The sequence below is a fragment of the Jaminaea rosea genome, assembly GCF_003144245.1.
Source record: "Jaminaea rosea strain MCA 5214 unplaced genomic scaffold BDZ90scaffold_5, whole genome shotgun sequence".
NCBI lineage: Eukaryota > Fungi > Basidiomycota > Exobasidiomycetes > Microstromatales > Jaminaea > Jaminaea rosea.
Genome location: NW_020289979.1, coordinates 626,935 through 654,705, shown reverse-complemented (window position 1 = coordinate 654,705; position 27,771 = coordinate 626,935). Strand labels below are relative to the sequence as shown.

Here is a 27,771-nt window from a genome sequence, read left to right as displayed (position 1 = left end):
TCACTTGGATCATCTCCACTGCCTCCGCCCTGCCCTGCCTTGCTCCTTTCGCCACCCCTCACGAATCCATTCCCAGCATGTCAGGACAAACTCCCTCCCAAGAGGAGCAGAATATCCAGGTAAGGCGATAGCGGCCTGCCTCGTTAGCCTCTGCGACTTTGTCTCTGACCGAGATCGTCCCTTCCCACCGCTGCAGATCTGGAAAGTCAAGAAGCTCGTCAAGTCTCTGGACAATGCCCGAGGTGCAGGTACCTCGATGATCTCCCTCGTCATTCCGCCAAAGTCGCAGGTATCTCAGTTCTCTAACATGTTGACCCAGGAGTACGGCACTGCCTCGAACATCAAGTCGCGGGTCAACCGTTTGTCCGTCTTGGCGGCTATCACGAGTACCCAGCAGAGGCTGAAGCTTTACAACAGAAGTGAGTATGGGCCTGTCCTCTACAGACCCTGGAACGAGGGCAGCAAGATGCTGATCGGCGCTGTTCGCTCCCTCTCAGTCCCGCCCAATGGTCTCGTCGTCTACTGTGGCACTGTCTTGACTGATGAAGGCAAGGAGAAGAAGGTGAGGCGCAGTTACAAAAGTATATTCCTTGAGAGCAAGATCTGACTTTCCTCACCGCTACGCCAGGTCAACATCTCTTTCGAACCCTTCAAGCCGATCAACACTTCCCTTTACCTCTGTGACAACAAGTTCCACACCGAAGCCCTCAGCGAGCTCCTCGAGTCCGATGCCTCCTTTGGCTTCATCATCATGGACGGTAACGGTGCCCTCTTCGGTACCCTCTCAGGCAACACGCGCAACATTATCCACAAGTTCTCCGTCGACCTTCCAAAGAAGCACGGGCGTGGTGGTCAATCTGCCCTCCGTTTCGCCCGATTGAGAGAGGAGGCCCGCCACAACTACGTGCGCAAGGTCGCCGAGCTTGCCACGCAGCACTTCATCACCGACAACAAGTGCAATGTTGCCGGTCTCGTCCTCGCTGGTAGCGCCGACTTCAAGACGGAGCTGGGTCAGTCGGACATGTTCGACTATCGCCTCGCCCCCAAGGTCATCCGCACAGTCGACGTCTCTTACGGAGGCGAGAATGGCTTCAATCAAGCAATCGAACTCTCCGCCGAGTCGCTCCAGAACGTCAAGTTCGTCCAGGAGAAGAAGCTCATTCAAAAGTACTTTGACGAGATTTCCCTCGAGACGGGCAAGTACTGCTTCGGCGTTGGAGACACCTTCAAGGCCCTCGATGCCGGTGCGGTCGAAACATTGATTGTTTGGGAGAACCTGGAGCTCACTCGCTACACGCTCAAGGACTCTGAAGCGCGCGAGATTGTGCTTATGCTCACGCCTGCTCAGGAGAAGGAGACCGACCGTTTCAAGGACGCAGCCACGGGCGAGCCAATGGAGCAGACCGCCGAGCCTATGCCGCTTCTCGAGTGGATCGCCGAGAACTACCAGCAATTCGGCTGCAGCCTTGAGTTCGTCAGTGATCGATCTCAGGAGGGGATGCAATTCGTGCGTGGCTTTGGTGGCATTGGTGGAGTGCTCCGTTACCAGCTGGACCTGCAGCTGCTCAACGAGCTTGACGAGGACGAGAGCGAGTTCCTCTCCGACGACAGTGATGACGAATGAAGGCAAGGTTGTGCTTTGCGGCTCAGGAACACCAGAGGCGCGAGGCGAGGTCGCGCCCGTCGCTGTCGGCTGGCCTCGTGGGGTGGCACGAGGTGGCTGGCAGCGACGAGGAATGGAAGGAAAACGGGGAGAATGTCGAGGACGGAGATTGGGGCTCGGAGAGGCGCACGCATGGCGATCCAGACTCGATCCCTGGTGCGGCAGCCATCAAAGCATCGCGCCCGGCCGGCCTTGCCCGCAAGCAGCAGTGGCTCGATGGTCATTCCCGCCAGGGAAGACGCAGGCAACGCTGCGCCATCAACTTACGCCAATCTGCAATTGCGTCGACCTCATCCCAGCTCAGACGAATATGGCATCAATCGCATCAGCGGCGGCCGCGCTTTTGCGACCTCTCCAGATGCTTGGCTAAAGGAGGGAGACCAGCGTCGGCTGCTGACTGGGAGAGCGAGCAAATCCTCCTCTCAGCACTTCACCGCATACAAAAAACGCTTTGCGCGGTCGCTTTGATCAAACGGGAGCAAGGCGAGTAGCAAGCTGTCAATGAAGATCTTAGCTCTCTCTTCAGACTGTGAATCTCCTCCTCGTGTGTCGCGGTGTGAGGAATGTGATATCGATTGATGAGGTATAGATGTGTGTGACGTTGACGAGAAGAAATAGGACGTGGTCGATGCTTACGATCGATACATGGTGATAGGCGACCGGATTGCACGTGTAGACGGCCACCAAGGCATGCCCGTGGTCGAGGAGTGCTTGCCTCTCGTGGCCTCGAGGAGTGTCGGCTTGACAAAGGGGTGCCGCGCAGGCAAAGGCCAAGCTCGATGGGATCCGTGTCTAGCCGCTCGCATTAGATGGTGTTCGCCTCAAGATCTCCTTGAAGCGCTATCTTGAGAGGCTTGTACTGCTTTGCGTCTCTCCTGATGCTGATGAGACACGAGAGCCGAGTCTCTGCGAAAGTCTTTTCTGAATGTCGCCTGCCTTCCTCCGATGCTTAGGTGGGTAGCAAGTGCCTCGCTGCTGAGGTGTAGGGGTTGTAGAGATGCGATGACCATGCACACTCATGGCGCGTTATGCAGATCAAGTCCTGACCTTCTTCCTCCTCTGGCCCAGCTTAAGCACCCCTGGCGGATTTTCCAGCATCCTGTCCTTGTTGGCCACCCACAACACACTGTCGCCCTCTCCATCTCTCTCGGCCTCACCAAGTATCAAACCTTCGGCGAACAAGCAGACGGCCCATGGTCTCTCCTGCCAGTCACGATGCTTTTCCCTTCCCTTCCTCTTCACGGTTGATATCACCAGCCGATGGGGGAGTCGCGAGTCAAAGAGGCAGATCTGTCCTTCCTCCAGCTCGAGGCTGGCATGCTCTAGCTCGAGGATGAGACGTGGCCCGAAGGTGAGGAGCAGGGTTGGTGATGCATCTGCCGTGAGGTTAGGCGGGGTCGTAGGGATCTGAGTAAGCTCGCTGCCGATCCCGAGTCCGTAGACGGGTACTACCTACCATCTCCGTACGCCTGCCAAGCAGTCCTACTTCCTTCTTCAAGGATCCGTATCCCTGTCCATGCACATCCATCAAGGAACCTCATCTGCTCTTCCCCTACCGTCTTCTTCAGTCTTTGGAGACCAGCCTCCCTCTTGCCAAGCACGCTGCGCAGCTCGTCGAGGAAGAGCGGCTCGAGGAAGTCTACGTAGCTGTAGGTCACGGCGCGAAGTGCTGCCAGAAAGTCATTGCTTTCCTTCTGTGCGAGGAGGTGGGACGAGGTGAATTGCCATTCCTTTGTTGGGACAGTGGTAGCGCGTGTAGGGTTTGCGGTCATGTTCTCTCCCTTGCGGTCCGATGGTGGCATACTCTCAACGTCTCGGACGCGGAGGCCGAGGGCGAGGGCATCGTTATCGAGCTCAAGGTCATGCTCCTCTTCCCTCGCCTCTAGCTCTTCTTGCAGAGTCTCTTTCAATAGTCTCAACTCCTTTGCGTCCCTCTTAAATCGTACAAGCTGGGAGTGGGAGCTTTGCGAGAGTCTCTGCAGAATGACGGCGCCGCCATCTTCTGGTGCTGCTCTCAGGACAACGCCACCCCTTTCGCCGGTGACCTCGTCGTCTTCGCCATCATTGCCCTTGATGAAGGGGCCTGCGACTCGATCGATGCGCTCAGCAGGCCCTGGTGCTGTATAGACGGTCTGCGAGCGACAGGACGCGGCCACCTCCTTCTTCCGCTGCTGGTCTCGAGCGCGTTTGCGTAATTTGGCAAGTGTGACCCTTGGCATCGTCGTAAAGCAGCCTGTGTTTGTGCGATCGTTGAGCAATCCAGCTCTCCAGTCAAGCTGTGCTGAGATGGATGAGGACCAGCTCTCGGCTGATACTCGCCGTCGGACTTCTGCAGTGGTTGGTAGCAAGGAAAGAAGCGAACAAAGCAAGCGCGGGGCCCTGAATACCTTGCCGTGTCTGCACGAATGAGCGCGACCACGGCCCGATGGTAAGGAGCGGACCATTCGGAAGATGGCAAGGCCTCGCCAGCGACTTCTTCAGCATGCCCTTCAGCACAATTCATACCTCACGATCTTCAATGAAACACTTCTTCCCTCTCACTGCGCGTACCTCCATTGCGGCCAGATGTCGCCGGTGGCAGCTTGAACAAGTGGTGACGTGTTGCATTTCCTTGTTTCTTTGCGATCTCCTTCCTTTACCTACACTCTCTTGCCTCTTGCTCACTTCTTGTTTCCCTTGTCCGCCTCACTATCCCCCAATACCCTCTCCACAATCTCCTTCAATCTCTTACCCTCTGCTCCCCCTCCCACCCTTCCGCGCACCTCCTTCATCACAACGCCCAACAACTTCTTCGCCTCAATCCCTTGTCCCCTAGCAGCGCTGACCGCTTGTTCCACGATAGTCTTGAGCTCGGACTCGTCCATCTGCTTAGGCAGGAAGCGCTGAATCAGCGACGCCTCGGAGTGCTCCTTCTCTGCGAGGTCGGGGCGTTTAGCGTCCGTATACTGTTGAGCAGAGTCCTTGCGGCGGGTGATGGCCTTCTGGAGGATAGAGGCGAGGGAAGTCACAGCACCTCCTCCTGCCTTGAGGGCATATTGGTGGTCGGAGAGAAGTGACTGTGGGGGTGAGCGGGAGAAGAAAGGTGGTGAGCGGAGGGAGAGAGACCAGCGAGCAAGGAGCGGCTAGTCACCCTCAGCGTAGATACCACGTCGGACTGCTTTCCCTTCATGGCTGCTTTGATCTCATCTTTGATCTGCTGCAGGAGACCCGACTCGTCATCGCCGCTGCTGCTTTGCTTGGACTCGCCAGTGGGCTTGGGTGCATTGTGGAGAGGTGGAAAGCCTAATACCGGAAGAGCAAGATGGTCAGCCGGCTGCCGAAGGTAAGAGGGGGGAGCTGGCGATGCTTACCCGCAAAGGCGCGCGTAGCAGCAGGCGCGTAGCAGGCTCTTGCCACCAAAGGCGCCGCAGTGGCCGTCCTCAAGACGGAACGTTGTAGATGGGCCATGTTGAGACGATGGGTTGGTCAGTAAAGAGCGGATGAGCACTTGAACCTTGACTTGAAGTCTCTCCACACGCCTCAATTCTCAAGGCCTCCTCGTCTGTCCGTCCGCCCGTTCCGCCTCGCCTCGCCTCGCGTCTCGACTTGTCTCTGTCCGCCTCGACGAGAGAACAACCAACACTCGTCCTCGCTCCCATTTCCTTCACTTCATTCCCTTCCACTGACCCTCCTCATGGCTCAGTCTGAATCGCCCTTCTCACTAACAGATCTCAGCAACAAACTTGAGATTGGCTCTCGCCCCGGCACCCTCTGGTCCCTCAGCAGCCAAAAGCCCGGGCACGGCGTCCGCCAGCTTCGTGATGCCGACCTCGAACAACTATGGCAATCCGATGGTACACAGCCACATCGCATCACAATCGACTTTGGTCGTCGTACCGCTGTCACGCACGTCTCTCTCTGGCTCAATGTGCGGCGAGACGACTCCTATACCCCAACAAAAGTCCTAGTCGAAGCGGGAACCGACTACCATGATTTGACCGAGGTGCGCTTCAGGCAATGGGACTCTGATGCCTCACAAGCTGTAGGGCCCGATGGAGTCCCAGGAGCTGGGCAGCCACATGGTTGGAAGCATTTCTATCTTGGTGCTAGCCCAGCGAGGAGTATCATGGAGGAGGAGGAGTTGAGTGGAGAGGAGCAGAAGCGTCTTTTTGGCGAGGCGGGAGGGTTGGAGCCAATTTGGACTTGGATGATTCAAATTAGCGTCTTGGCCAATCACCAAAATGGCAAGGATACACATGTTAGAGGATGTCTAGTTTGGGGACCCAAAGACGGGCAGGGGCAGGGTCAGGGGCTTGGTGGTGCACCTGAGCCGGTAAGCTCGATACCCGCCGCTGCCGGGGAGGGCGAGGACATCATGCAAGAGGATGGCGAAGAGGACGAAGCATACGAGAGTCGAGGAGCAGTCAATGGCGCAGCACAACAAGCACGCAATCAAAGAGGTGGCCAAGCCTTCTGGAGGTCGCTCAGATGAGGATCAGGTCGGGGCAAAACGACTCTCCCTCTTGACGATCACAGGCGGAGGCTCACCAACAGTCTCCATCCGGCGACTGAAGGATACTAGTCGCACTCGCAGCGTACCTTGCTTTTCAATGCTTTGCATTCGAGCCGCAGATCACATGCTCACCTCCCGATCAAACTTCGGTTGAGCAGCATCTCAAGCCCACCGCGCACCCCCTCAACTTGGCGCTGCAGCTTGACCTCGTCGCTCAGCTTTGCCCATAGGCGCGAGAAAAGGGAGTCGGTCAACGGCGAAAGGCCCAGTGTTGACGAGTAGATGTCTGCGGGCGGCGTCCAGAGGACGGTACGTGTCAGCATCTGATGCCACTCGTGGCCGTGCCCTTCTGAGCGCTACTCACCAAGTACGACCTCCAGCACATCAGCAACGATATCCGTCCACATCGGGTTAGCCGCATGCCTCAGCAGAAAGCGCAGCACGGGCTCCAACCCGACGTCATCTCTGCCTGCCAGGCCTCTCGCTAGCCCATCAGCAGCCCCACCTGCTCCTCTCCTCCCACCAACATCATCAGGCGCGCCTCTCCTCTTGAGCTCCGTAAGCACAGCAAAGGTAGCCGCAGCGGGTACTCCAGGGCCGAGCGAAGCGTCAATCGCTTCGGAGTAGCGGAACGATCGGAGCAGCGACTCGTACGGCTTGAGTCGCCTTGTTCTCACCGTCTCCGCTCTCACGTCATCCCTTGAAAGGAGAAGGGAGCGCTTCCTTGCAGCTTCTTCCCTCGCAGCCGCATCGATACCCGCAGCACCGGCTCCCTCCTCCATGTTGTTAATGACAAAGGCCTCGACCCCTCCGCCCGTGATCGCCTTGCGTGCATAGGCCCGCGCCTCGTCCTCTCCCTTCTTGACCTCGCGCTTTCGAACGCAGAGAGTCCCGTCTGCCATGCCAACTGCGAGTTCGCGCTCTTCCGGGCTGACGGCCAGGCTGAGGATAGGCGAGGGATATCGCATCGTGTGCACGACGGTGTAATCTCTTGCTGGGTCGTAGACCTTGACTAGCCCGTCCACGCCCGCTGAGAGCAGACGCATGCCACCACCGCTCGCCCCCACATCCGGCCCCTCTGCGCCTGTGCTCATCGAGAGGGCGAGGCTAGTGATCGTCTTTTGGTGATTGGAGACGGCTTTGAGACCACGCCCGCCCATCATGAGGTCCCAAGCTCGTACCACCGGACCACCAGCGGATACGGCCACCCCTCCTCCGCCTGTTGGGTATACTAAGCAACTCTCTACCGGCGCCCCATGTCTCATTCGCATGACCTCGCCTCCCTTTTCCTGCACTCGCGCGTCCCAGAGGCGCACCGTCTGGTCGTATGATCCCGAGAGGACCAAGTCTGGATTGTCTGGCGAGACCAAGGCAGTACGAACATAGTCGTCGTGCCCAGTGAAGGTGCGCAGCGTCGTGGTTGATGGGATGTCGTGAAGTTGAACGGTTGCGTCATCTGATGCTGAAAGGATTGTTGTGGGGTTGGGGGAGAAGTGCGCTACGTGCGCTGCCAGGCGATGTGCACTGAAGGAGCGCAGGATTGCTCGGGAGTTGACGTCGAAGACCTGCGCGACAAAGCGTGATGAGGAGTGTCAGCTCAAAGCATACAATCACCTTCAGGCATCCGGGCTTACGCACCTGTACTTTGCCTCCGTCATCGGCAGCAACGATCAACCTTCCATCAGCCCTGATCTCCGCGCTTCTTGCCACATCACTGAATCGCGTGATGGTTTTGAGCACACGATTTGTCCTCGCAGAGTAGATCTGCACCCTCGGTCCAGTCGTTACGGCGAATCTTGCCCTTGCCTGATTTGTAGCCTGGTATCCTGCTCCGGCTGGACGTGAAGTCACGCTGCTGCTGCCATTGGGATCACTAGAGCTCTCGAGCGCAGCAGCCGTGAATGCATTCGGCGCAGGAACGAAGGCGATATGTGAGATTGGGGCGTATTCCTTGATGAAAGTCGGATTGCGGAAACGACGCCAGTACAGGGCTTCTGAACTGGGCCCAGCTTTGGATGTTGATGGCCCTTGGTTGGGCACGGATGCTGATGTCGTCGCTGGGACGTAATCCATGGCGAGCCGGTCGACGACGAGATGGACTTCGAGATCGGAAGTTGCAAAGTTGAGGAGCGGACGGACAGACCATTTGGGACCGTTGCTCGTGTGGGCGGAAATTTCGACGTCGGACCGCGGCAGAGGCGGATTGGCACGCGTCCGTCAGAGCGAGTGAAGGCCTCGTAAGCGACCTCTCTACGTTCACCTATCAGTCATTCATCAGAGGGCGAATGCTGCATTACAAGTTCAACAGACAGGCTGAGGATGCGAGAGCAAGAGAAAGCGGGCTATGACGGGGCGAGATCATGGTCAAGGCTTTACAGCGTACGTCCAAGTTCCATGAAAGCAAAGATGTGGTAGCGAGCGTCCCAGGAAGCCGCGTGCTGGTCAAGCCAGTCAGTCTCGCATCGTCGCATCGATAGCAAGCAGAGAGAGTTGGTGGTGTGAGGCGAGTCGAGAGATGAGAGAGATTAGCGAGGGAAGGCCAGCCTATATGAGAGGAAGAAGGACGTCGTGGGCTGGTGCTCGGTAATGCGATCCGTGTTTGGTGATGCCTATTGTACAAGTGATTGGTCGAGGTGGGAGGCGACGGAAGTTGGCGTGAGGCGTGAGTCCGGCATGCCGGCGGTGATGCTGTCGCTGCAGCACCCTACGATAGGCAGAGCTGCACCAGCATGGCCATTGCCATGGCACCCAGCAGGCTCGCTGTCATTCCCGCCAATGGTGACGAAATGGGCCCTGCCCACTTCGGCGCCGCTCCACTGGTGCTCCCATTCGCATGCCTCTGCGCACCCCCGCTCACACTCGGCCCCGGGCTGGTGCTTGCGCCCGTCGCGCTACCTGTCCTCGTAGCATTGCGCCCCACATGCGGGTCGCTCGTCCCATTGTACTTCTGGCCAGGAGTGTCCGGCCCAGGCTGCAGCTGGTTGCTCGCAATGGTTGTGCTGTCCAGCACCCAGGTCAGCCCGCCCCAAACATGCTGCAAGAAGTCGTCCTTCTTCCAGCAGGCAGACGTGTGGCCCAGCCCTGTGTACCAGCTACGTCCCGCCCCACCGGAGCCCTGGATCCCCTTCCGAATGTCCTTTCTGAGGTTGTCCAAACCTCCGCCCAATTTCGACTTTGGCGCTGACAAGAGCTCCCCCTCTCTCCACCAACTGATAGGGTGAGGCGACCCCTGCAGCTTGGCGCGCTCCTTCAGCGGCTGAATTTCGTCCCAGTACGTAGATTCGTCCGCGGCGACGCCTACGGTAGCGCCTAGGTCCTTAGGATTTGAGAAGAAGTTGTAAAATTCATCGACCACATCCCAGCGGTCAGGGAGATGCGCCGTTGACGGGTGGTCGTGATCGAGAATGTCCATGGTGGCAGAGGACATCTCAGGGTGGTAGCTGAACTGAGCCCCTACCAATCGAAGGTACCAGGGGGTCGAAGTAGCAGCGCACGAAGCCTCGTGCACTCCAATGTACCCTCCACCGTTCTCGATGTAATTCCTCATGTGGCCTGCTCCCTTCTTGGTGAGGATGGACCCAGCTGCGTTCACAAAGGCAAGGGCATCGAACTGACTGAGGTCGAGGTCTTCAAACTCGTCGCGGTCATTGCAGTGTACCATGTCCACTTGGTTATCCTCGCCCAGCTGTTTCATGGCTCGTACAGCGGCCGGGATCGAGGGATGGTAGAACCCGTCGTTCGCCACCGCCGTGTACAGGAGGACACGCTGGTTTGCCAGGGCGACAGCGCTGGAGAGGACGAGGAGGAGCAGAGGAAGCAGGGCATGGCGTGGCGCGGGCATGATGGGCGTGTCAAGAGGGTGCGAGAAAGGTGCTGGTCTGAAGTGTGGCTGCTGGCAATGACGGTCGAAGTAGCCGCCAGGGCCAAAGTCGTCTTGTTGTGTCGTGTACGATTCAAAAAAGAGCGTGAGGTTCCGTAGAGGATGTGAGGGTCGAACGCCGCAGGTGTTAGGCGGGCTCAGTCTGCTGTCGGAGGTAACACTACAAGATGAGGGGAGGTGGGGCAAAGATGGTGAAAGGAGAGATGGTAAAGAGAAAGCGGGACCAAGGGTTCGCTAGCTCGTTGCCCCCATCCCTGCTGCCAGTGAAGAACAGTGACGATCCAAGACAGCGGCCAGCCGAGGATATGGTCGGCAGCGAGAACCAGAGCTGAGCTTGAGGTGCGGGACCAGCGCTGTCGATGCCGAGCGGCTAGCGGCATCTGTGCCTTTGTTCTTCCCCTCATTCACCGGCGTCTCCCGCTGCTGCTGCTGCTTTCTTCTCCTCTCAGCTCGTAGCTCTGCCGTCCGTCCATGTTTGTCCCGTTGCCAATGAAGTCGCGCTGACGCTGCTCGACGAGGCTGCCTTTCTTCACACATTAGCGTAGCTCCCTCTTCCTCTCCGCAAGAGCTCACTAAGCGGTGAGATGCTAGCCAGCCGGGGGGCACGCAGGCGCGCAGCAAAATGCCCGATGCTAAGCGCAGCGCGCACGCAACCTCTGGCCAGCGGGTGTTGTTTGTCTTCCTCTCTCCTATCCCCCGTTGACAAGGAACTAGGTCGCGGAATGAACCCACTTCGACAGGGCAGGGCAGCATCACAGCCCGCGCACCTCTTCGCTGTTCATTCGTGCTTGCTTGCTTGGCGGCCTGCCCTGGCGCCAGGGTGCCCTTGAGGGTAGGACGCTCGAATTAATCGGCAGCAAGCAGAGAAGCTTCGATCGAAATACGGCTTCCGCGCGGCGATCAAAAGAGAGAGCAACAAGGCGCGGAGGACGCGGAGGGGGAAAGGAGACGCACGACGCGCCCGCCCTGCCTGCCTTGCCTGCCTGCCTGCCTGCCTGCCTCCTCCTTCGCTAGACATTCTGCTCCAGCTTCAACCAAGCGAGGGTGTTGGGCGCGAGGAGCTCGAGGGGCAGATGAAGGGGTTGAAGGAGTCATGGTGATGGCGAGGAACGAAGGGGGTCACGAGCTGAGATGCACCGACAAGAGACCGTGTTTTTGGAGACGCTACGACGAGGATGAGCTCGCTGAGCCGCAGCTTTTACTCGCACGACGTCATGACTGCTGTGGAGAGGGACGTCTTGGCGGTGTTCAAAGGATTCCAATCGGCTCTATCAAAAGCCAAGTCGCCGACCAAGATGAGAAACTCTATCGTGCGACGCTGATGTGACGTACTCAAACGTGCATTGCGTGTCGTGGGGCATTAGATTGTTCGCTCGTACGGTAGCCGTTTCCGTCCTTCCTCTATTCTATGGTACAATCCAATCTTAGCTCTGTCGCGCCTCGCATCAGCATCCGCCACCGCACCCACCTCTACATCCTGCACACGACAGCGGTCTCAAGCCTGCCTGCTTGGCGAACAAGTTGATGATGCTTCCCGCACCTTCTCCCAGCACGAAGCCTGAGGCGACGATGATGATCAGTATCCTCGATGACGACGCTGATGAGCCTGCGCCGGGCATATTGCGCATCCAAAGATGGCTCACCACTCCTCCTATGAATCGTGCGATGGAGAAGTTTGGCGTGTTCAACAGCCCGACAGCGAATGCTATGCCTGAGGGAAGGTAGAATGCCCACCTCTCCCACGGTGCGACTGGATCACCCGCTGAGCGTTTGCTAGCCCTCGCCTGAGCCACGGCTTTGATGGTCCCTGTGACCGCAAAGACCGCTCCGCACCCAACCATCCACTCTGTCGAATGTCTCGGCACCTCTCCGTTGTTGACCAACCTAGCAAAGTTCAACCACATACTCGCTGCAGGAGCTGGGAAGCTCGGCGAGGGGATCGTGTAGATCTTGGTATAGAGCTGGTAGGCGTAGCTTGACACGAAAATACCCGCAAAGCTCCCCATCAATTGTCCCCAGAACTGAGAGCGTGGCGAGGTTCCCGTGAGATGTCCAGTCTTGAATGTCTGCAGTAGTTCCCCACTTTGCATTGCGCCAGCTTCACAAAGGCCGCCAGCTATCATGTTTGCTACGATGTTGTGAGGCTGGAGTATCGCGAAGACCAGCTGGGACATCTTGCCTAGGGCCGCAACCGGGTTGAGATCTGTGCTGCCTAGGGCTCGGACGGCGAGGACGGAGAGGGCGAATGCGAGGACAATAGCGACTACCGTGGTATAGGGCTCGATCCCTTCGCGGCCAAAGAGAGCGTAGAGGGTCCCGACGGCGAAGAGGGAGGAGAGGGCCAGGCCGACGATGATTGTACGCGGGGGTGGCAGACGGGAGGACGGCTCGTCTTCCTCGTCGTCACCGCTGCTTGATGTCCTGATACTCTGACTCGTCACTTCGGCGAAGAAGATGACCGCCAGGCCCACGAATGACTCAGCGGTCATGATTGCCAGTGAGATCCACAAGATCCAGCCCTTGCTCCCCGACTCTGCATCCATGGGCGGCGCGTCGGTCCACCCGCTGTTGTGAGCGAGTGGAGAGAGAAATGCCCAGCCGAAGATGGCTCCAACGAGCATGCTAGCCGTGGTATGCAACCCCATGATGATCCCCTGCCCTATGTACGAGAGCGAAGGCGTGAGATACCAGCCCCATACGCGAGCCAGATTGTGCGGTGGGAGAACATCAAAGACAGGCATGACGTAGAGGACGGGCAAGAGTGCTGAGCTGAAGGTGAAAGCGAGGGAAGCTAGGAAGGACCAGATGAGCGCCGTCCAGGCCGGTTGGCCTACCACGGCAGAGTGCGGGTCGCCATTCTCTTCGTTGACGCCGGTATTGAGCAGAGGCTGTTCGTCGTTGGCTCCATTCTCCTCTTGGCCAGGTCGCTGCTGCTGCTGCTGTTTGCTGGCGGCTAATCTATCTTCCCTCACCCCGGTCCCATGCAACACCCCCACCAAATGCGCCGTCGCCGTACCAGAGGGAAAGACGAGCTTCTCCTTGACAATGGTCCTCTTGCGCAACGGACTAGCAAAGAAGACGCCAAAGAAGCTGAGGGCCGCGCACCAAAGCAAAAGATGCCATCCGGTCAAGTAGACGGGCAGAGCACCATGGTCCCTCTCTGGCTTGAGCTGCGCAAGCGCGGGAACGATCCCGATCAGCCCGACGGTTAGGGGCATCGAGCCTAATGCGACTGCTGTTGCAGCCAGGACGACGTTTTCCTGAGGAGTGAAGCGACCTGTGCCGAAATAGCGCCAGAAGAGGGAAGACGGCGATGCCGGCGCGTCCTCGCCTTGGTCGCTGGGCAAAGCGATTGCCCCCTCTGTGTCCTCGTCCGATGTCCTAGGCAGCAGCTTGACCAGCCCGTAGCCCACAAGTGCAGACTGCATAGAGCTCATGGAGATCCATGATGACTGCAAGCCGAAGTAGCAGTTGGTAAAGCACAGGAGTGAGCCGACGATGAGGCCGATGAGGATGGCGCGACCTGTCAGCTCCGTGGACGATGAGGGCTGCGATGGCGGCGATGACGAGGGCGATGATGGGGGGGACATGATATTTGTGGGCCCCACTGCCCTTGGTGGGATGCTCTATGTAAGGGAGATTCTATGAATGAGCAAGAGGGAGTGGGGAACAGGACAACAAGTCGATGAATTCATGCGTCGGCAAAAGCGGACCTGCACAGGCCGACGCCGCTGGTGGATCAGGGTCCAAGGCGCGTCTCAGGCGGACTCAAGAACGGGCGGAAGACAACGTCTCGTCTGAGCTGATCTGACCTCTTCGCCCTCAGAAGTATTTGATGAGATTGGGATTGATTGTTTTGGGCGACGCTATATAATGATGATGATGACAAAGAGGCAATTGTTGTGATGGCGGTCGCGATACGATGTGATGATAGATAAGCGACGACCCACGTCATCGTGTATCTCTGACTCCTACCGATATCCTCCTCCACCTCCTCCTCCTTCTCGCGCCTAAGCATATGGGTTCACCGCGAATACAGTCAGGACAGGCGGACTCTTGCTCCCCACCGTCGCCGAAATGACAACCGGGATAGTCTGCAGAATGCGAACCGTCTGCACCTTATGATGCCCCGCACCAGGTTCGCTCAATCCCTCAAAGGTAAGCTTTTGACCCGACACAGTCGACTTGCTCTTGGAATGCTGCGCCGACGTAGCAGCGTCGACACGAGGACGGATGGCACCGTTGCCCTTTGCATGCGCCGAGGCGAAGCCAGCAGCGTCTCCGTCGTCGTCATCGTCGTCGTCCTCAAAGAGAGCAGAATCATCTCTCTGCGTCTGCATGGACTCATCGATAGCTGGCGCTGCGCTGTCAGACTTGCTAGTTGCCGCCGCCCTCTGCGCTGCCTGCCAAAGTGCCTTGACGCTCGCATCGTCGCTGCTCTCTGCCAGCCACTGGATAGTGTCCACCTCCTGCCTCCAGTAAACGCTGAGAGAATTGTCGTGTTCCTGATGCGTATGGTGCTGAATGGGCATCTGGTCGACATGAACGCGCTTTTCAATGCCAAACTCCGGCACAACGATGTCGAAGGCCGCGTCCAGTACGCCGACGACGGTTGCCTCGCGCACGACGGGTCCGTAACGCATCGTGAGATCGTGGATCATAAGGCAGAGGAAGAGGTGCTGAGAGGCCTCCTGAGCAGCCTTGGCCGCGTCGCGCTTGACGTTGCATTGCTGGGCGATCTTGGCCATGCCTTCGCGGTCGATGGGAAACTTGCTGATGCTCGGGCTCTCCGACGAGGATGAAGACGAGGACGCACCGCTGAGCACGGCGTCGAGCTGCCTGTGAACCATGACATCCGCGTATCTACGAATCGGGCTGGTGAAGTGCGTGTACACGGGAACATTGAGCGCGTAGTGCCCAAACTTGGAGATGTCTGTCATACCCGCGCAGAAGTACTTGGCGCGCAGCATGCCCTTGGTAGCGAGCGACTCGAGGGCGAAGCGACTCTTGCGGTCTGAGATCTTCTCCAGGCTAGCGTACAAGGCCCCGGCAGAAGAGACGTCGATATCGAAGCCCATCTGCTTGGCGCGACGAGCAAAGCCCTTGAGGCGACGCTCGATGGGTGCACCATGGCGACGCAGCAATGCCAGGTCGGGCATCCCGGCCGCGATGCGCTGAGAGACGGCTGTATTGGCTGCGAGCATGAACTCCTCGATCAGCTGGTTCGCCTCTTGGCCCTTGTGCACCGAAGCATCGATGGGAAGCCCATCGTCGTCGAGCTTGAAGTTGAGCTTGACATTGTTGATCTTGAGGGCTCCGCCGTCGAAGCGACGCTCGCGCATGATCTTGGCCAGCTGATGCAGAGTCGTGATGTCCTCAGCAACCTTCTCACGGGTGTGAGGACCCTCAATGCCAACTTCATCGGGTAGGGAGCCAGTCTCGATGACAGACTGCGCATCACTGTACGCCAGCTTGCCGCAAGACTTTATGATGGTGCGACCAAACCAGTTGCCGATGATGCGCGCGTCCTTGTTCATGACGAATACGGCCGAGAAGCAGAGACGCTCAACATTGGGGACGAGCGAGCAAAGCTCCTCGCTAAGCCTGGGCGGCAACATAGGAATAGCTCGCTGGACAAGGTAAACGGAAGTGCAGCGCTTGCGAGCTTCGCGGTCGAGGGCTGAATTCATCTTGACAAAGTGTGACACGTCAGCGATATGGACGCCGACTTCGATGAGGCCGCCATCCAGGTGTGTCACGCTCACGGCGTCGTCGAGGTCCTTGGCCGTCGATGGGTCGATGGTGAAGACGCAACTCTGGCGGAAGTCGCGTCTGACCTCATACTCGCGCTCAGGGATCGTGAAGGGAGAAGGAGGCACGCATTTGAGAGCGCTCTCCGAGAACTCTTCCGTCGCCGACGAGAGATTGTCTTGCAGGATGGCCTGCGTCTCGGCCTCGACGTTGCCCATAACGCCAATCTCTTCAATAAGCGTGCCGAAAGGATGAAGCGACGTAATAGGCCAGCGCTTGATGGCGACGCTGACCATGATTGAGGCATACTTCTCTTGTCCTCCGGGTTCCCAGAATGCCTCAGGAGCCTGGTCAGCAGGAATAGCAATGAGAGGGGTTGTCTTGTTGAGGGGTCTGTGCCACACAATCTTGGGCCTCTGCTGCGACTGTCCATCGTCGCCGGCCGCTGCACCGGGGCCCTCTCGAGCTGCCCGCTCAGCCTGCTGCTTCTCCTTGGTCGCGGCAGATGAGGGTCGAAGCAAGCCAATGGTACCGCAAAAGAGCTGGCCGGGCGTACGCTCGACGATAGCGACGACGTGACCAGCCAATGCGGGCGGAGCTTGCTCCGTATCTTCCTCATCCGTGATCAGTCCAAGCTGAGCTCCCTCGACCTCGACGTCATCCTTGGCCTTGTCAGGCTTACGACTGATAGCGCCTTGCTCTTCCTTGTACTTCTTCTTGTCCTCCTTCGCCTTCTTGCTGAGCCAGACCTCCTGCGGGTCGAGCAGCTCTACGGCTACGATGTCGCCAGATAGAGCCCGATTGCGGTCGCGCGAGCCTGAAATATAGATGTCTGATTCGAGCACCTCGGTCGATACGTATGCGTCCGAGCGGTTGCGCTTGTCGACGCGAATCTGACCGACGACGATCTTCCCTGCGGCGAGGAGCGGGGGGAGCGAAGCCTGGGGCAGATAGGATCCGAAAAGAGCCTTGCGCTGGGTAGCACCACCACCGCCTTGGTGCTGCTGCTGCTGGCCTGGAGGCATGAAGCCGCCAGCTGGGCTGAATTGGCCCATCAGATGAGGCGGGAAGCCACCTGCGCCGCTGTAAGATTGCTGCTTAGCGTGTCCGCCTCCGCCTGGTCCAGCCTGTGTACGGAACTGGTGGAGAGAGGCGAGCTGAGCTTGTGCTTGCGCGAGGTCCGCGACGGGAGCGGGGCCCGGCGCGCCATTGATGCGCCAGCTCTGACTGCCTGTACGGCCATGCCCACCTCCTCGTCCAGCGCTGAAGCCGTCGGCGAGCTCGGTGCCGGTGGTCGTGAGCGAGCTCAGATTAAGTAGGCCGCCACCAGCCATGAGGTATTCGGGAGAGAGCGTCGAGGCGAGCTGCACTGAGGGGTGGCTCACGTGCCCGATGCCTCGCTGAGAACCGGCAGCAGTAGGAAGACCAGCCGCGGGCATTTGCTGCTGCTGCTGAAGGGAGGCTGTGTTGGGGAACGAGAAGCCCATGTTGGGCTGCATCAGGGGGGCTGTGTCGAGGTTCAAAGACAAGTCGGCCGCGCCTGCTCCAGTAGCGCCGCCAGCCTTGACGACGTTGGTCGAGTGGCGGCGATTGTGGCCACGTCCAGCTGCCGGTGCTTGTTGGTTGGAGACCGAGCCAATGCTGCCAATACCGCCCGCGTTGAAATTGTGGAGAGCATTCAGCTGAGGAGCATGCGACTGGATACGACGATGGCCTGCCATGCCACTGATGCCGTGATGGCTGGGCCTGTCCACTTGCGGCTGCCCGCCCATCTGTACCGACGGATTAAACTGGACCTGCTGCTGGAGAAGCTGCTGCTGCTGAATTTGAAGCATCTCGATCTGCTGCTGGAGAGCCAGCTGCTCGGCGACGTAGTCTTGAGAGGTGGGGTATGACGGGACGCTGGCGTGGGGCATATGGCCGCGCGTGAATGACTGCCTGGTGGGATCGAAGCCTCCAGCTCCCATGAAGTCGCCCACGGAGCTGCCGTCATCAGTCGTGCCGTCCTCGTAGTCGCCTCCTGCAATCGTACCGAGATTGCCCATGGCCGCCGGAGTGTAGCCTAGCTCTGCGAATCTACCTTGAAGGCTGAGCTGTCGCTGATGAGCCAGAGAAGAGCGCATGTCTTGACTTTGGCTGCGACCTGACTGTGAGTGACGGGCCATGGCTGATTGAAAGGCGGCGTTGCCTGCGAAACGGGGTGCAGCACCACCTTGACGTCCACTACTTGGCGGCTGCTGTGTGCCCTCGTTGCCCATCTCGGCGTGCTCTCCTACGCTAGCGAGTGCGCCAGGGCGCGACGAGAGAGACTGGAGGTTGAGCTGCTGCTGAAGCTGAGTCTGGAGCTGCTCCTCTTGGGCAGCGAGGCGATCGCCAAGGGCAGATAGGCCAGCTTGAGCGTCCCTCTCGCCTGCTCTGTAGGCAGACGAGGCAGCGGCAGAGCCTCCTGGCTGCTGCTGGACCTTCATGTCCTAGCAGATGAGCGAAGGAGAGATATGAGCGCGGAGTGACAAGGCTGATAATGCGACGATGCTCTCACCTGAATGAGATGCTGAAGATGATTCATGGCTTGCGAAGGGTCAGCCTGGCCGGGCGCACTGCCTAGCGACGACTGGCTCTGATGGCCTCGTCGAGGAGGTCCAGAGGTTGCGGACGGGTTGCTGCCGCCGCGACGGCCCGCGGGTGGAGAGGCCGCATTGACGGAGCGAGAGGGAGCATGTGCTGATGCGCCAGAGCCTCGCTGCTGTTGCTGGCCGCGACCGGCATTGCTAGATTTGCTCTTTTCTGCGTCCGACATGGTGAAGTTGTGCGCGCGTCGGGTGCGGGGTCGAAGTGGTGTTGGTAGTGTTGGTGTTGGAGGAGGGGACGAGATGCCGACGAGGAGCGCGACGGTGTGGCGTCGAGATGCGTGTACTAAGTAGCTTCTCGAGTTCGGCGATGCGTCCTAAGTCGTCGTCGTCGTCACGTTGAGGCAAGAAAGGGATGGAAAGGATCGTATGGGATGATGCGGTGGTGATGCAGTGAGATTGGCGGGTCGGGCCAAGCTGCTAATCTTCGTTAACGATGCTGCTGCTGCTGTTGCGCTCAGTCGATTGAACGCTGGCTGCGGGCGTGTGTGTCACTGGGGTACAAAAGGCCTTCAAGGAGCGTAGGTGACAAGGACGAGACGATCGACGAGGCGAAGCTCGAGGTGACCTTCGCAATGCTGTGGCGAAGTCTTGGTGGTTTGGGAAGCAAAGAGAAAGGGAAGCAAGGTCTGACGATTGGGATGACGAAGCTGGATCCTGCCACCTCAGCCTCAGCCAAGCAGCGTCGAGTCCAATTCTGGCTCGTCGACGACGCGGGCCCTCCATCTTTGCGGTGGAGCTGGCGGCGGCGGCAACGGCGGTGGGGCGCAGCGCAGAGACGGACGGACGAGGACGACGCGGCCCGTCCAGTCCAGCGAGACGTTCCTGATGCTGGACCCTTTTCGCGCCCAGCCACAGGGCCGCGAGAACAACAGACACACGCCAGTGATGAGCGGGGAAAGATGTGGTAGCAAAGAGGCTGAACAAAATGAGCGTCGAGTCACGACTGAGCAGTGCCCTGCAGAGCGCCCGACGGGAATGAGGCCGACGGCCAAGGACCTGCCGCGCTACCTTCAAGATGCGAACACCACTGCAAATTATGGCAGGCGGGAGGATGGATCATATTGTGGAAGAGCGAGGTCCGCGACATAGTGAGGCTGTGCGCTCGCAGTCTTTTGCCTTAGCTCCACACGCCTACTGAAGTGGGGTTGAGTACATGTTTGGCAGCCCTCAGGGGACCGTGAGAATGGATCATGACCGAGACAAGACAAAGACGGCGAGTTGAAGTCGCCACGAAGGCTCAACGGGCCGCAGGTCAGATAAACGAGAGTGTGGTATACAATTTGCTCTACATGTGTCGGTGAAGGTGCGATGGATCCGGGAGAGCAAGTCAGGAGGCGAGGCGGGTCAAACACCACGGTAAAGTCGTCACAAGAGGGCCTAGTAGGGACGGAAGGGAGGATGCAGGGGTCCATGCCCTTGGCTGTGCGGGGCCATACCAAAGCCATTCATAGGCTGCTGATGTTGCTGATTATGCTGGTGAGGCTGCTGATGTGCATGGGACAGCGCCGGTGGTGGACCATGATGCAGCATGTAGGGGCCTTGGTGCTGGTGCTCGTGGTGATGCGTGACCGAAGGATGCGAATGATGCGCGGTAGCGGCTCGCGCGTCGTGATGACCATGAGGAGGCATCGTTCCGTCATGTGAGTGACGTTGCTGATGACCGCTGCCTGCTCCTCCTGCGCCCTCTCTGGCACTTGGCTCCGACGGCCTTGCTTGGGCGATACCCGTATAGAAGGGTTGCTCCCCTGCCAGTGCCTGCTGAGCGTACAAAGCCTGAGCAGCAGGCAAGGACATCGATGTATTCGTACCTCCGGCTCCTTTTCCTGGCTGCTTCTGCTTCATCACAGCTCGCCCCTCGAGCACGTCAATGGCCGCCTGTTGCGCCGCTGCCTGCTTCCTAGCCTTTTCTTCCTTCTTTGACTGCCTGTTGATGGAGCGCGAGAAGCGCAGACCACAGGCATTGCATAGCGTTTTCTGCCCTGTCGGGCCCTTGCGCCATTCTGGACTGTTGCTCGTCCCGCAGCTCGTGCATCGCTTCTCGCCCGTCTCCGGATTGATTTCCGCAAAGAGCGAGGCTGCTGCCGTGGCTTGCATAATTACGGGATCTGTACTGTTTGCGAGGTCAATCTCCATTGGCCTGCTGTTGCTGGATGATGTTGGTACTTGGGCCAGGACTCCATCCTTGCTATCAGTGTCCGGCGACGGCGGTCGCGGCCAGTACGGTCGTTCTGCAGGCTGCTGGTCAGCAGACGAGGTAGAGGCATCTGTGCTATGCCCGTGGCCGTGAAGGCGAGGCAGATGGCTGTGAGGAAAGTAGCTGGAGCCTTCGGCGTCATGCACTGAGCCGGAATTGCCGGCCGGCATCCAATGAGAAGGAGTCTGAAGAGAGGACGTTGACGGTACGGGCGGGGAGTGGTGTATGTCCCTCGTCTTCTTGCGAGGGGGGCCATCAGCGCCAATTGACAAGCTCTGAGGCGTCTGCGTCAAAGCATGATCCGTATGATGGGCCCAGCTCGGTGTGCTGCGGTTCTGCTGATGCTGAATCGTCTGCTGATACGTGGTCGAGAAGCACGCGAACATGATGGAGCCATAGGGGACTAGAACAGATTCGACTGCTCGCAGCATACCCTCACTCGTGAGCGTGTGTTTGGCCCTGAAGCGTCGAGTGCATGAGGTGTTGGTGCCATCTTGGATTGTACCTGGGTCACCATTTCTTGCCGTGCTGCCGTCTTCCGTCCTCGCAGAGGGCGACGCTTGAACATTGACGGCCAGCCCGGCGAAGTCGTCAGCAAAGTAGCTTCCGTCCTCGAACGCTTGGTGGAAGTGCTCCTCGTCTCGCCGGCTGCCCACTGCTGCTTCTTGACGGTACAGTCTCGGCGGCGGCCACGAGAAGAGAATCTCGGGGCTCTCGTTGGGTCGTGCAGACGATGGCGATAATGAGCCCGGCGCTGCAGTGGGGGCATGGGGCATTGACAGAATCTGGAAGACATACGGAGGCGCAGCTGGCTCGTCCTGTCTCCTCTTGTTGAGCTGCTGGGCAACGACGGAGGACCACAGCTTATTGCACTGCTCGATGTCGAAGAGCTCGCGCGCCGTACCGCACCAGTTGGTCCAATCTGTCTTGTCCGTCTCGCTATTGTCCATGATCGACTTGTTGATGATGGCATGGAAGAAGCAGAGGGCGAGGGAGTCGCCGACCATGTTGAGAACAACGTCGATGGGCAGGTACAGATCGTCCTCCACGTACATGTGGCTCTCGGGTGCTATGGGCGGATTTGGATTGCCAAAGAACTTGCGAATGGCAGGGACGCGCCAGTAACGGCATCTTGTGACGGAGCCAAAGAGTGTCCTGCTTGAGACGATGTTCTGTAGGTCGTCTTTGGCCCTGTCCTTCTCTGAGGGATGCACGAAATCGAAGAAGCTCTTACCCTGCCGGCACGGGACAGAGATGAGTGAGCATACAGCCGGCGGAAGGCGTTGATGATCTCTGCGCTGTGGCACTCACCAGCATGTGATCAGCCTCTGTACCCAGATGACTCTGGAGGACAGGATCACAATAAACGAATGTCATGTCGTATGGGTTGTCCGAGCTCGAGTGATATGACAGGAGTGCCCAGTAGCATCGCGTCTTGCCCAGAGGCGCCGGCTGAGCTCTGCCTTCTCCGAACAGTGACTTCATGACATTGGCTCCCTCGTGCTCGTCGAGCGCAGCCAGACCTCCAAGGGACCGCTTGTTAGTCGGCAGGGGAAATGGCGCGCTTGGCCCTTGGTATGGGCGCGGCTGCTCATCGCGAGGAGGCTGGTTTTGTTGATGATGACGAGCTTGGTAGCCGACAGGCATGGACGACGATGAGGTTGAGGATGAGGATGGCTGGCCCATAATCATTGATCTTCTGCCAAAGATGAACGGATCGCCTGACGAGCTGTGATGCTGCTGAGCCGGGGGCTCATGGTCGTAAGACACCATCGTCGCACGGCGAGGGCCGATGCGGTAGCTGCCTTTGACGAGCGCCGATAATGGTGACTACGAGTAGAACGACACGATGCCGAGCTGATCGCCTATCTCCCTTCGCTGGGATCAAGTGGACTAGAATGAGCTACTCGCTCCGGTGAGCGCCCGCCCAGGCGCAGATGACGATGATGACGACCGAATGTCGGCGCTATCTGGCCAGATCGATCGACGACGCGATCGGGAGTCGAGTTGCCCTCGTCACTTTGTCGGCGCCAGATGGAATCAGCACGACGCCTGATCGAGAAAGAAGGAGGGGCGCCGCAAGGTACAGTGCTCGAGACGAGATGAAGATGATGAGAATGGATAGAGAGGTGAGAGAGAAGCAAAGCGATCCACCGGACCGGTTTTTCCCCACTGGCGGGTCAAAGCGGCGTGTACGTCAAATGCGATGATGTCCGATCGATCGATGATGTCCTTGTCTTTGGCTGTCGTCGACGTCGACGTCGACGTCGCCGGGTGATTGTGCGTGAGTGCGTGCGAGAGTGCGAGCTCGAAAGCGAGCTCGAGTGCAGTGCAGGAGCGACAAGAACCAATAGAACTTGAGATCGCTCACTCGCTGCTGCTGCTGGTCGACTGCTTGTCGGCTGCTGCTGACTGCCGCTTGCTTTCCCGTTTATCTGCCCGTCGGAGGGGAAAAGAGCAGGCTCTCTCTAGCTCAGCTGGTGCTGAGCGCTGTCTGTCGTCTGTCGCCCGAGTCAAGTCGAGTCGAAGCGGGCCAAAAAGCAAGTCAGGTCAGGCCAAGGCCAAGTCAGGCGTGCGAGCGTGTGAGCTGCGATCGTCGATGTGCACGCCGATTTTCTCTCCTAGCCGCCGTCCCGCTGCCAAGGGGTGATCGTGGCTTGGGAGAGCGTCGACGACGAGGCCGTGCCCCCTCCCTCCGACTCGAGTGGCTAGGCCAGAGCAGCACATCACGGCGAGGGCGCTTCACTCTCATGCTGCTTCACGATGACCAGCGGGGATCACGGTATGGTAGCGCTACGCCCATTCAATTATCGATCAATCGCGGCATCAGGTACAGCAAGCAGTCGCTCAAATCGAATCTATCTGCTGAGAAGATGTTACGAGAAGTGGTCCGACATCTCCATCTCTCCCTCCCCGAGTTGGCTTGGCTCATCACTAGCGCAGCAGATAGCCGGCCGGTTAAGGTTACACTAGACGTCAGTTGACGGTCCAACAGGCATGCTGACCATCGACATCTGACTCGAGTGCATGATTACACCCATACAGGCTCGCGAGCGGACCTCTTGACCTCGGGAAAACGGACCTCCCCTGCTGGCTGATCCTGCTGCGTCGGCTTTACCCGGCCTCGACGGGTGGGCCAAGACGGGCGTTACGACGCGTCGCCCCACTCCGAAGACGGTCAAAACGTGAGTGGACTACATCGATGCAATGCCAATGACCATTACACAGTCAGAAGAATGAATGATAGACCCTCCCGCACTACGACCTCAACTCTAATCTCTCCACGAACGGCGTCAAGTCCTCTTTGCGAATCTCGACCGCCGTAGTATCAAACCACCCCTCGCTCCTCGCCCTCGCCCCACTCTTGCGAATCGCATCCTGGAAAGCCAGCCCAAAGCGATTACGCTGTACATCCCCGAAGTCGGGCGAGCCGATGAGCCCCACGACAAGATAGAGATCCCGTGTAGCGTTGAGGGCACAGAGGACGAAGGGGAGGGACTGAAGACCTGCGGCAGAGTTGTCCTCCTCGTCTTCGTCCCGGCTAGAAGCGCCCTTGCGTCCACTCCTCTTCTCTGCTTTGCGCGCCTTCTTCGCCTCCTGTTTCCTCCTCTCCTGCTCATTAACGATATCCCTCAATGCGTCTGTCAGCCACAGCCCCAGCCTGGTAAGCATCGCCGGCTGAGTCGAGAAGATGTCCAAATGCGGGCCGTCACGCAGGATGGCGAGGCGGAAAGATTTGAGTGAGCGAATGGACTGCTTGTCGATGAGGGAAGTTCCAACGTCCAAAATGGCTGAATGGAGGGAGCGAGCCAGGCTGAGCGAAGAGTTGAGCATCTGGAGGGAGGCAGACCGCTTTGACTCAAGTGCAGAGTAGGCAATGAAGAAGTTGCGAGACCAGGTCTCGCTTTGCGCAGCCGGGGCTGTAAGAGCTGCGTCGTCGAGACTGGCGTCCCCACCGTTGTCTGCTGATGATCCTGTGGCGCCATTTGCGCCTGGAGCGCGATTCTCCTTGCCATCGCCAGCACTGTTGCCTCCGCCGCCTACGCTCCACATCCTCTTTGCGCCAAAGAGCTCCGAAGTGATGGGCGTGCCCTGCCCGCGGTATGCTCCTCGATCCGTATTCGTTGGCGCTGCGCCGGTGAAGGTGAGCGCTTCGTCCTGCACCTCCACCCTCAGTCCTGTCGCCGCAACCAGCAATGCATTCAAGCCCTCTACGGAATCCATAGCGGAGAGCGGATTCGACCGATACCCGAAGCTGCGGACGAAAGACTTGAGGACCAGATCCGTCAGTCCATATTCGGGGGCAATGCTTTCCAATCTCTCCGTGAGACTGTTCCGCAAATCAAGCGGCATGTTGTTATAGTGCTGCCTCGAGTGAATGAGGCTGAAGCCCATCTTTGCCAGAAGCCCGCGTATCTTCGAGAGACCCTTTTCCCGCCAGATGCCTAATTTGCCAGCCACGTAGGGGGTGTGATACATAGCGCTCTCCAAGGACCAGTGACGGTAGAGGGTGAAGCGGAGTTCGTCGTTGATGACACGGATGCGGCCGTCGTCTGCCGATGCTGGCTTCGGCAGATGGGAATTGGCGGCTTGGCCAGAGGTGCTGGCCACTGGTGGGTTGAGAGCGATGACGTCCGACGCAAGGCCAGTGGCGTAGTCATCGTATAAGTCGGAAGGGATCGAATTTGTGAGGTACTGCGATGTGAGACCAAGGATGGCGAGCCAAAGACCCTCGTTCTCTGCTCTGCCTAGGGCTTCGGCCAGGACGAAGAGCATGCCTGCGACGCTCATACCTAGACCTGTGCCGCGATTGTAGTAACGAGCGAGGATGGCACGATAGATGTCCTTCTGCTCGCGAGAGACCTTCTTGCTTTCTGAAGGTGAGCGGGATACCCGTTTGCGATGTCGCCGGCGACGTGGGGGTGGAGAACGGCTAGCAGACGCGCGTGATCGTCCTCCTCCCCTCTCGTCATCGTTATCCTCATCGTCGCCCAGCTGACTGCCGTTGGCCGACATGGTGCGTACACGCCGCCTTTTGCTGCCTGAGGGGCTGTCGAGGTCGTCAGGATCGCCATCCTCGCTCTCGCTACCACTGCTGGCCTCTTGGCTGTCGTCCTCATCATCATCTTCGTCCTCCTCCTCGTCGGTGTCCACCTCGAACTCGAGCGTCTCGTACGCCTCGCGCTCCTTCTGCATTCTGGCGACAATATCTCCATCATCCCATACCCAGAGCCTGTCCATGATCTCATTGGTCGCGAAGAGGTTGTCGAGGTTCCAAGGGCGATGCGAGTCAATGAGGTGGACATTGGCTGACGGTGGGAGTGGTAGGGCTTCGGGGCCAAAGTAGGATGGAAGGGAGAGCAGAGAGCCCAGATTGAGGAGTATGAGCGAGTGGAGCTGCGAGGGAGAAAAAGAGAGAGGCAGAGGATGAGGTTATCAGCATCAGCATCAGCAGCGCCATGATGGTCATCGTGCAGCCTTGGAGCGGAGCGCACTCACATCCTCATTGCCCACAACATCCTCTTGAACGATCCGCTGAAGTGTTCTGAATCCATCTACGGGCGCAATGCGATACATGATCTCATCTTCAGATAGCAGTCTGGCCAGAGCTCTCGCAGCGCAGAGGGCGTCGACGTCAGTTGCTACGAGGATAAGAACAGCCCCCGCTGCAGCGGACGAGGTGGCTGACTGTCTTCTCGCGCATCGGAGGATGTGGTAGTAGGCGTGCGAGTAGTCCTTCGCTGTTGACGGCAGGGGCTTGCTGGAGGTTGAAGAGGTGGGAAGGTGCACGAGGACCATTCTGGGGCGAGGACCAGGGAAGCGCTTGCTTCTGTGCTAGTGAGAGGAAGGGAGTGCAGCTGGTCTATGGCGTGTCTTGGTCGAGCTGCATGTGCTGCTATGGATGTTGTGATGCCGTCTGAGGGAATGCAGGGGTAAAGGTGAATGATGGTCTGGAAACAAGCCGCGAATAGATGAAGGACTTGTAGCTGAGGAGAGAGCAACACAGCTGACGACATCTCTCAACTCGAGGATTGGATTTCGCGCGAGCTCGTCCAACCCGCTCGAAGACGCGGCTCGCGACGCGGACCGGCAAATGAGGCGGCCGCCGCTGGGCAAGGCTACGGAACGGCAGGCCGCCCAGCAGTACGTTACATTCGCAGCATCGTCGCTGCCAGCACAGGGAGAAGCTCGATATGACACGCGACGACATTGACCATAGGAAGCCGCTGAGTGGACCCGTGCTAGGTAGTGTGCTGGTGGCGATGGATCGGGACTGCAATGCTATTGACACGAAACCAGGGGACGAAGAGGAGCGGGACAACAGAAGGAATGCATGGTATCTTTGCCCATCAGAAGTAGTCGTCTTGCCCCTCGCTGAAGAAGCCAGAGTACGTCAGGACTGCATGCGATTGGGCCGGGAGAGAGACAGAGGGAGTGAGTACAACGACATGCCGCAACATTTGTCCTCGTCAGTGCTGCGACTCACTGGTACCATAGACGAGCCCGCCGCCAACCATGGACATGATGCAGGCCATCGAGTGGATGACGCCCGAGTGAGCCAGTGTGACGGGCAGCGCAAAGCCTGATACGACCATGACGGACGTGAGCCAGTTGCCAAAGTCGAGGAAGGAGCTGCGTGAGTGGAGGTCGGGCGATGGACACGGAGCGGGTAGAGGATGATTGGTGGTGAGCAGGCAATTGGCGGTGACGATGACCCTTAGGCCTCACCGACGTCTACTCACCTGTTGTAGTCTGCTGAGAAGTCATCAGCTCCTGCACACTTGGCGCAGATGCTGTTGGGCAGAGGAGCGAGGACGTAGAGGAGCGCTAGTCGAGGCGGAGGCGGGGCAAAGTGCCATTGCTGCGTTAGTTCGCTGCGGGATAAGATGGTCAGGACGATGAGACGTCGCACTCACCGACTAGCAACGGTAGCCAGTTGGCCCACAGTGCACAAGAAAGGATGACGAGGAGGAAGCCCACGGCTAGCACAAAGCTGAGCAGGATGATAGCTGCATGACATGGGGATGGTCAGCAATAGGCCTGCATTCTAGTCGCACGTCCTCTCTCTGGCATTGCGCAACTCACTCTTGAGACCTGCTGCCATCTTGGGCTTGCGCTGCTCAGGCTATCTTCGTGGTGTTGGAGATCAATCGTAGATGA

At 58.6% G+C, this 27,771-nt stretch overlaps 11 protein-coding genes across 11 annotated transcripts; 2 read left to right on the top strand and 9 right to left on the bottom strand.

The window, feature by feature from the left end:
* Positions 1-77: 77 nt before the first annotated feature.
* Positions 78-1,624, top strand: BDZ90DRAFT_259944 (putative eukaryotic translational release factor 1; the record flags this gene model as incomplete). Its single annotated transcript, XM_025508206.1, has 4 exons — positions 78-119; positions 197-419; positions 498-562; positions 629-1,624. 4 exons carry the CDS (start codon positions 78-80, stop codon positions 1,622-1,624), a joined length of 1,326 nt encoding a protein of 441 aa, XP_025362732.1.
* A 1,373-nt stretch (positions 1,625-2,997) lies between these two features.
* On the bottom strand, positions 2,998-3,996 carry BDZ90DRAFT_231876 (hypothetical protein). Its single transcript, XM_025506036.1, has one exon. It carries the CDS (start codon positions 3,880-3,882, stop codon positions 3,112-3,114), a length of 771 nt encoding a protein of 256 aa, XP_025362731.1. The 5' UTR covers positions 3,883-3,996; the 3' UTR covers positions 2,998-3,111.
* Positions 3,997-4,195: 199 nt separating this feature from the next.
* BDZ90DRAFT_279247 (GatB/YqeY domain-containing protein) lies at positions 4,196-5,110 on the bottom strand (the record flags this gene model as incomplete). Its single annotated transcript, XM_025509159.1, has 3 exons — positions 4,196-4,719; positions 4,794-4,945; positions 5,014-5,110. 3 exons carry the CDS (start codon positions 5,108-5,110, stop codon positions 4,324-4,326), a joined length of 645 nt encoding a protein of 214 aa, XP_025362730.1. The 3' UTR covers positions 4,196-4,323.
* Positions 5,111-5,307: 197 nt separating this feature from the next.
* Positions 5,308-5,927, top strand: BDZ90DRAFT_239485 (galactose-binding like protein; the record flags this gene model as incomplete). The annotated part of the gene is made up of 2 exons (XM_025507360.1): positions 5,308-5,684; positions 5,835-5,927. Coding segments are annotated over exons 1-2 (441 nt in total), but the record flags the coding sequence as incomplete, so codon positions are not given.
* A 238-nt stretch (positions 5,928-6,165) lies between these two features.
* BDZ90DRAFT_231875 (WD40 repeat-like protein) lies at positions 6,166-8,286 on the bottom strand. Its single transcript, XM_025506035.1, has 3 exons — positions 7,794-8,286; positions 6,520-7,720; positions 6,166-6,441 (listed from the first exon to the last, which is right to left on the bottom strand). Exons 1-3 carry the CDS (start codon positions 8,226-8,228, stop codon positions 6,284-6,286), a joined length of 1,794 nt encoding a protein of 597 aa, XP_025362728.1. The 5' UTR covers positions 8,229-8,286; the 3' UTR covers positions 6,166-6,283.
* Positions 8,287-9,093: 807 nt separating this feature from the next.
* Positions 9,094-9,978, bottom strand: BDZ90DRAFT_210233 (class I glutamine amidotransferase-like protein; the record flags this gene model as incomplete). The annotated part of the gene is made up of 1 exon (XM_025504067.1): positions 9,094-9,978. A coding segment is annotated over one exon (885 nt), but the record flags the coding sequence as incomplete, so codon positions are not given.
* Positions 9,979-10,132: 154 nt separating this feature from the next.
* BDZ90DRAFT_162985 (hypothetical protein) lies at positions 10,133-11,134 on the bottom strand. The gene has a single exon (XM_025503627.1). It carries the CDS (start codon positions 10,786-10,788, stop codon positions 10,270-10,272), a length of 519 nt encoding a protein of 172 aa, XP_025362726.1. The 5' UTR covers positions 10,789-11,134; the 3' UTR covers positions 10,133-10,269.
* A 198-nt stretch (positions 11,135-11,332) lies between these two features.
* On the bottom strand, positions 11,333-13,708 carry BDZ90DRAFT_231873 (OPT superfamily oligopeptide transporter). Its single transcript, XM_025506034.1, has one exon. The coding sequence runs from the start codon at positions 13,623-13,625 to the stop codon at positions 11,481-11,483; it is 2,145 nt and encodes a 714-aa protein (XP_025362725.1). The 5' UTR covers positions 13,626-13,708; the 3' UTR covers positions 11,333-11,480.
* Positions 13,709-13,852: 144 nt separating this feature from the next.
* BDZ90DRAFT_279243 (RNB-domain-containing protein) lies at positions 13,853-19,051 on the bottom strand. Its single transcript, XM_025509158.1, has 2 exons — positions 18,326-19,051; positions 13,853-18,257 (listed from the first exon to the last, which is right to left on the bottom strand). The coding sequence occupies exons 1-2, from the start codon at positions 18,581-18,583 to the stop codon at positions 14,046-14,048; spliced, it is 4,470 nt and encodes a 1,489-aa protein (XP_025362724.1). The 5' UTR covers positions 18,584-19,051; the 3' UTR covers positions 13,853-14,045.
* A 507-nt stretch (positions 19,052-19,558) lies between these two features.
* BDZ90DRAFT_162937 (hypothetical protein) lies at positions 19,559-22,871 on the bottom strand. Its single transcript, XM_025503626.1, has 2 exons — positions 21,922-22,871; positions 19,559-21,845 (listed from the first exon to the last, which is right to left on the bottom strand). The coding sequence occupies exons 1-2, from the start codon at positions 22,381-22,383 to the stop codon at positions 19,794-19,796; spliced, it is 2,514 nt and encodes an 837-aa protein (XP_025362723.1). The 5' UTR covers positions 22,384-22,871; the 3' UTR covers positions 19,559-19,793.
* Positions 22,872-23,807: 936 nt separating this feature from the next.
* On the bottom strand, positions 23,808-27,716 carry BDZ90DRAFT_274453 (CDC45-domain-containing protein; the record flags this gene model as incomplete). The annotated part of the gene is made up of 7 exons (XM_025508840.1): positions 23,808-26,007; positions 26,110-26,445; positions 26,623-26,729; positions 27,098-27,243; positions 27,354-27,438; positions 27,528-27,620; positions 27,697-27,716. Coding segments are annotated over 7 exons (2,926 nt in total), but the record flags the coding sequence as incomplete, so codon positions are not given.
* Between the last annotated feature and the right edge of the window lie 55 nt (positions 27,717-27,771).

Bases quoted from the DNA above. Each gene is read 5' to 3' on its own strand.
- BDZ90DRAFT_231876 (XM_025506036.1), bottom strand. From the start codon at position 3,882: ATGCCAAGGGTCACACTTGCCAAATTACGCAAACGCGCTCGAGACCAG.
- BDZ90DRAFT_231875 (XM_025506035.1), bottom strand. From the start codon at position 8,228: ATGGATTACGTCCCAGCGACGACATCAGCATCCGTGCCCAACCAAGGG. The intron at 7,721-7,793 runs GTGCGTAAGCCC...TTTGTCGCGCAG, and splicing joins ATGACGGAGGCAAAGTACAG to GTCTTCGACGTCAACTCCCG. The intron at 6,442-6,519 runs GTGAGTAGCGCT...CGCCGCCCGCAG, and splicing joins TGTGCTGGAGGTCGTACTTG to ACATCTACTCGTCAACACTG.
- BDZ90DRAFT_162985 (XM_025503627.1), bottom strand. From the start codon at position 10,788: ATGCTGCCCTGCCCTGTCGAAGTGGGTTCATTCCGCGACCTAGTTCCT.
- BDZ90DRAFT_231873 (XM_025506034.1), bottom strand. From the start codon at position 13,625: ATGTCCCCCCCATCATCGCCCTCGTCATCGCCGCCATCGCAGCCCTCA.
- BDZ90DRAFT_279243 (XM_025509158.1), bottom strand. From the start codon at position 18,583: ATGTCGGACGCAGAAAAGAGCAAATCTAGCAATGCCGGTCGCGGCCAG. The intron at 18,258-18,325 runs GTGAGAGCATCG...CTCATCTGCTAG, and splicing joins ATCTTCAGCATCTCATTCAG to GACATGAAGGTCCAGCAGCA.
- BDZ90DRAFT_162937 (XM_025503626.1), bottom strand. From the start codon at position 22,383: ATGGTGTCTTACGACCATGAGCCCCCGGCTCAGCAGCATCACAGCTCG. The intron at 21,846-21,921 runs GTGAGTGCCACA...CCGTGCCGGCAG, and splicing joins CAGAGGCTGATCACATGCTG to GGTAAGAGCTTCTTCGATTT.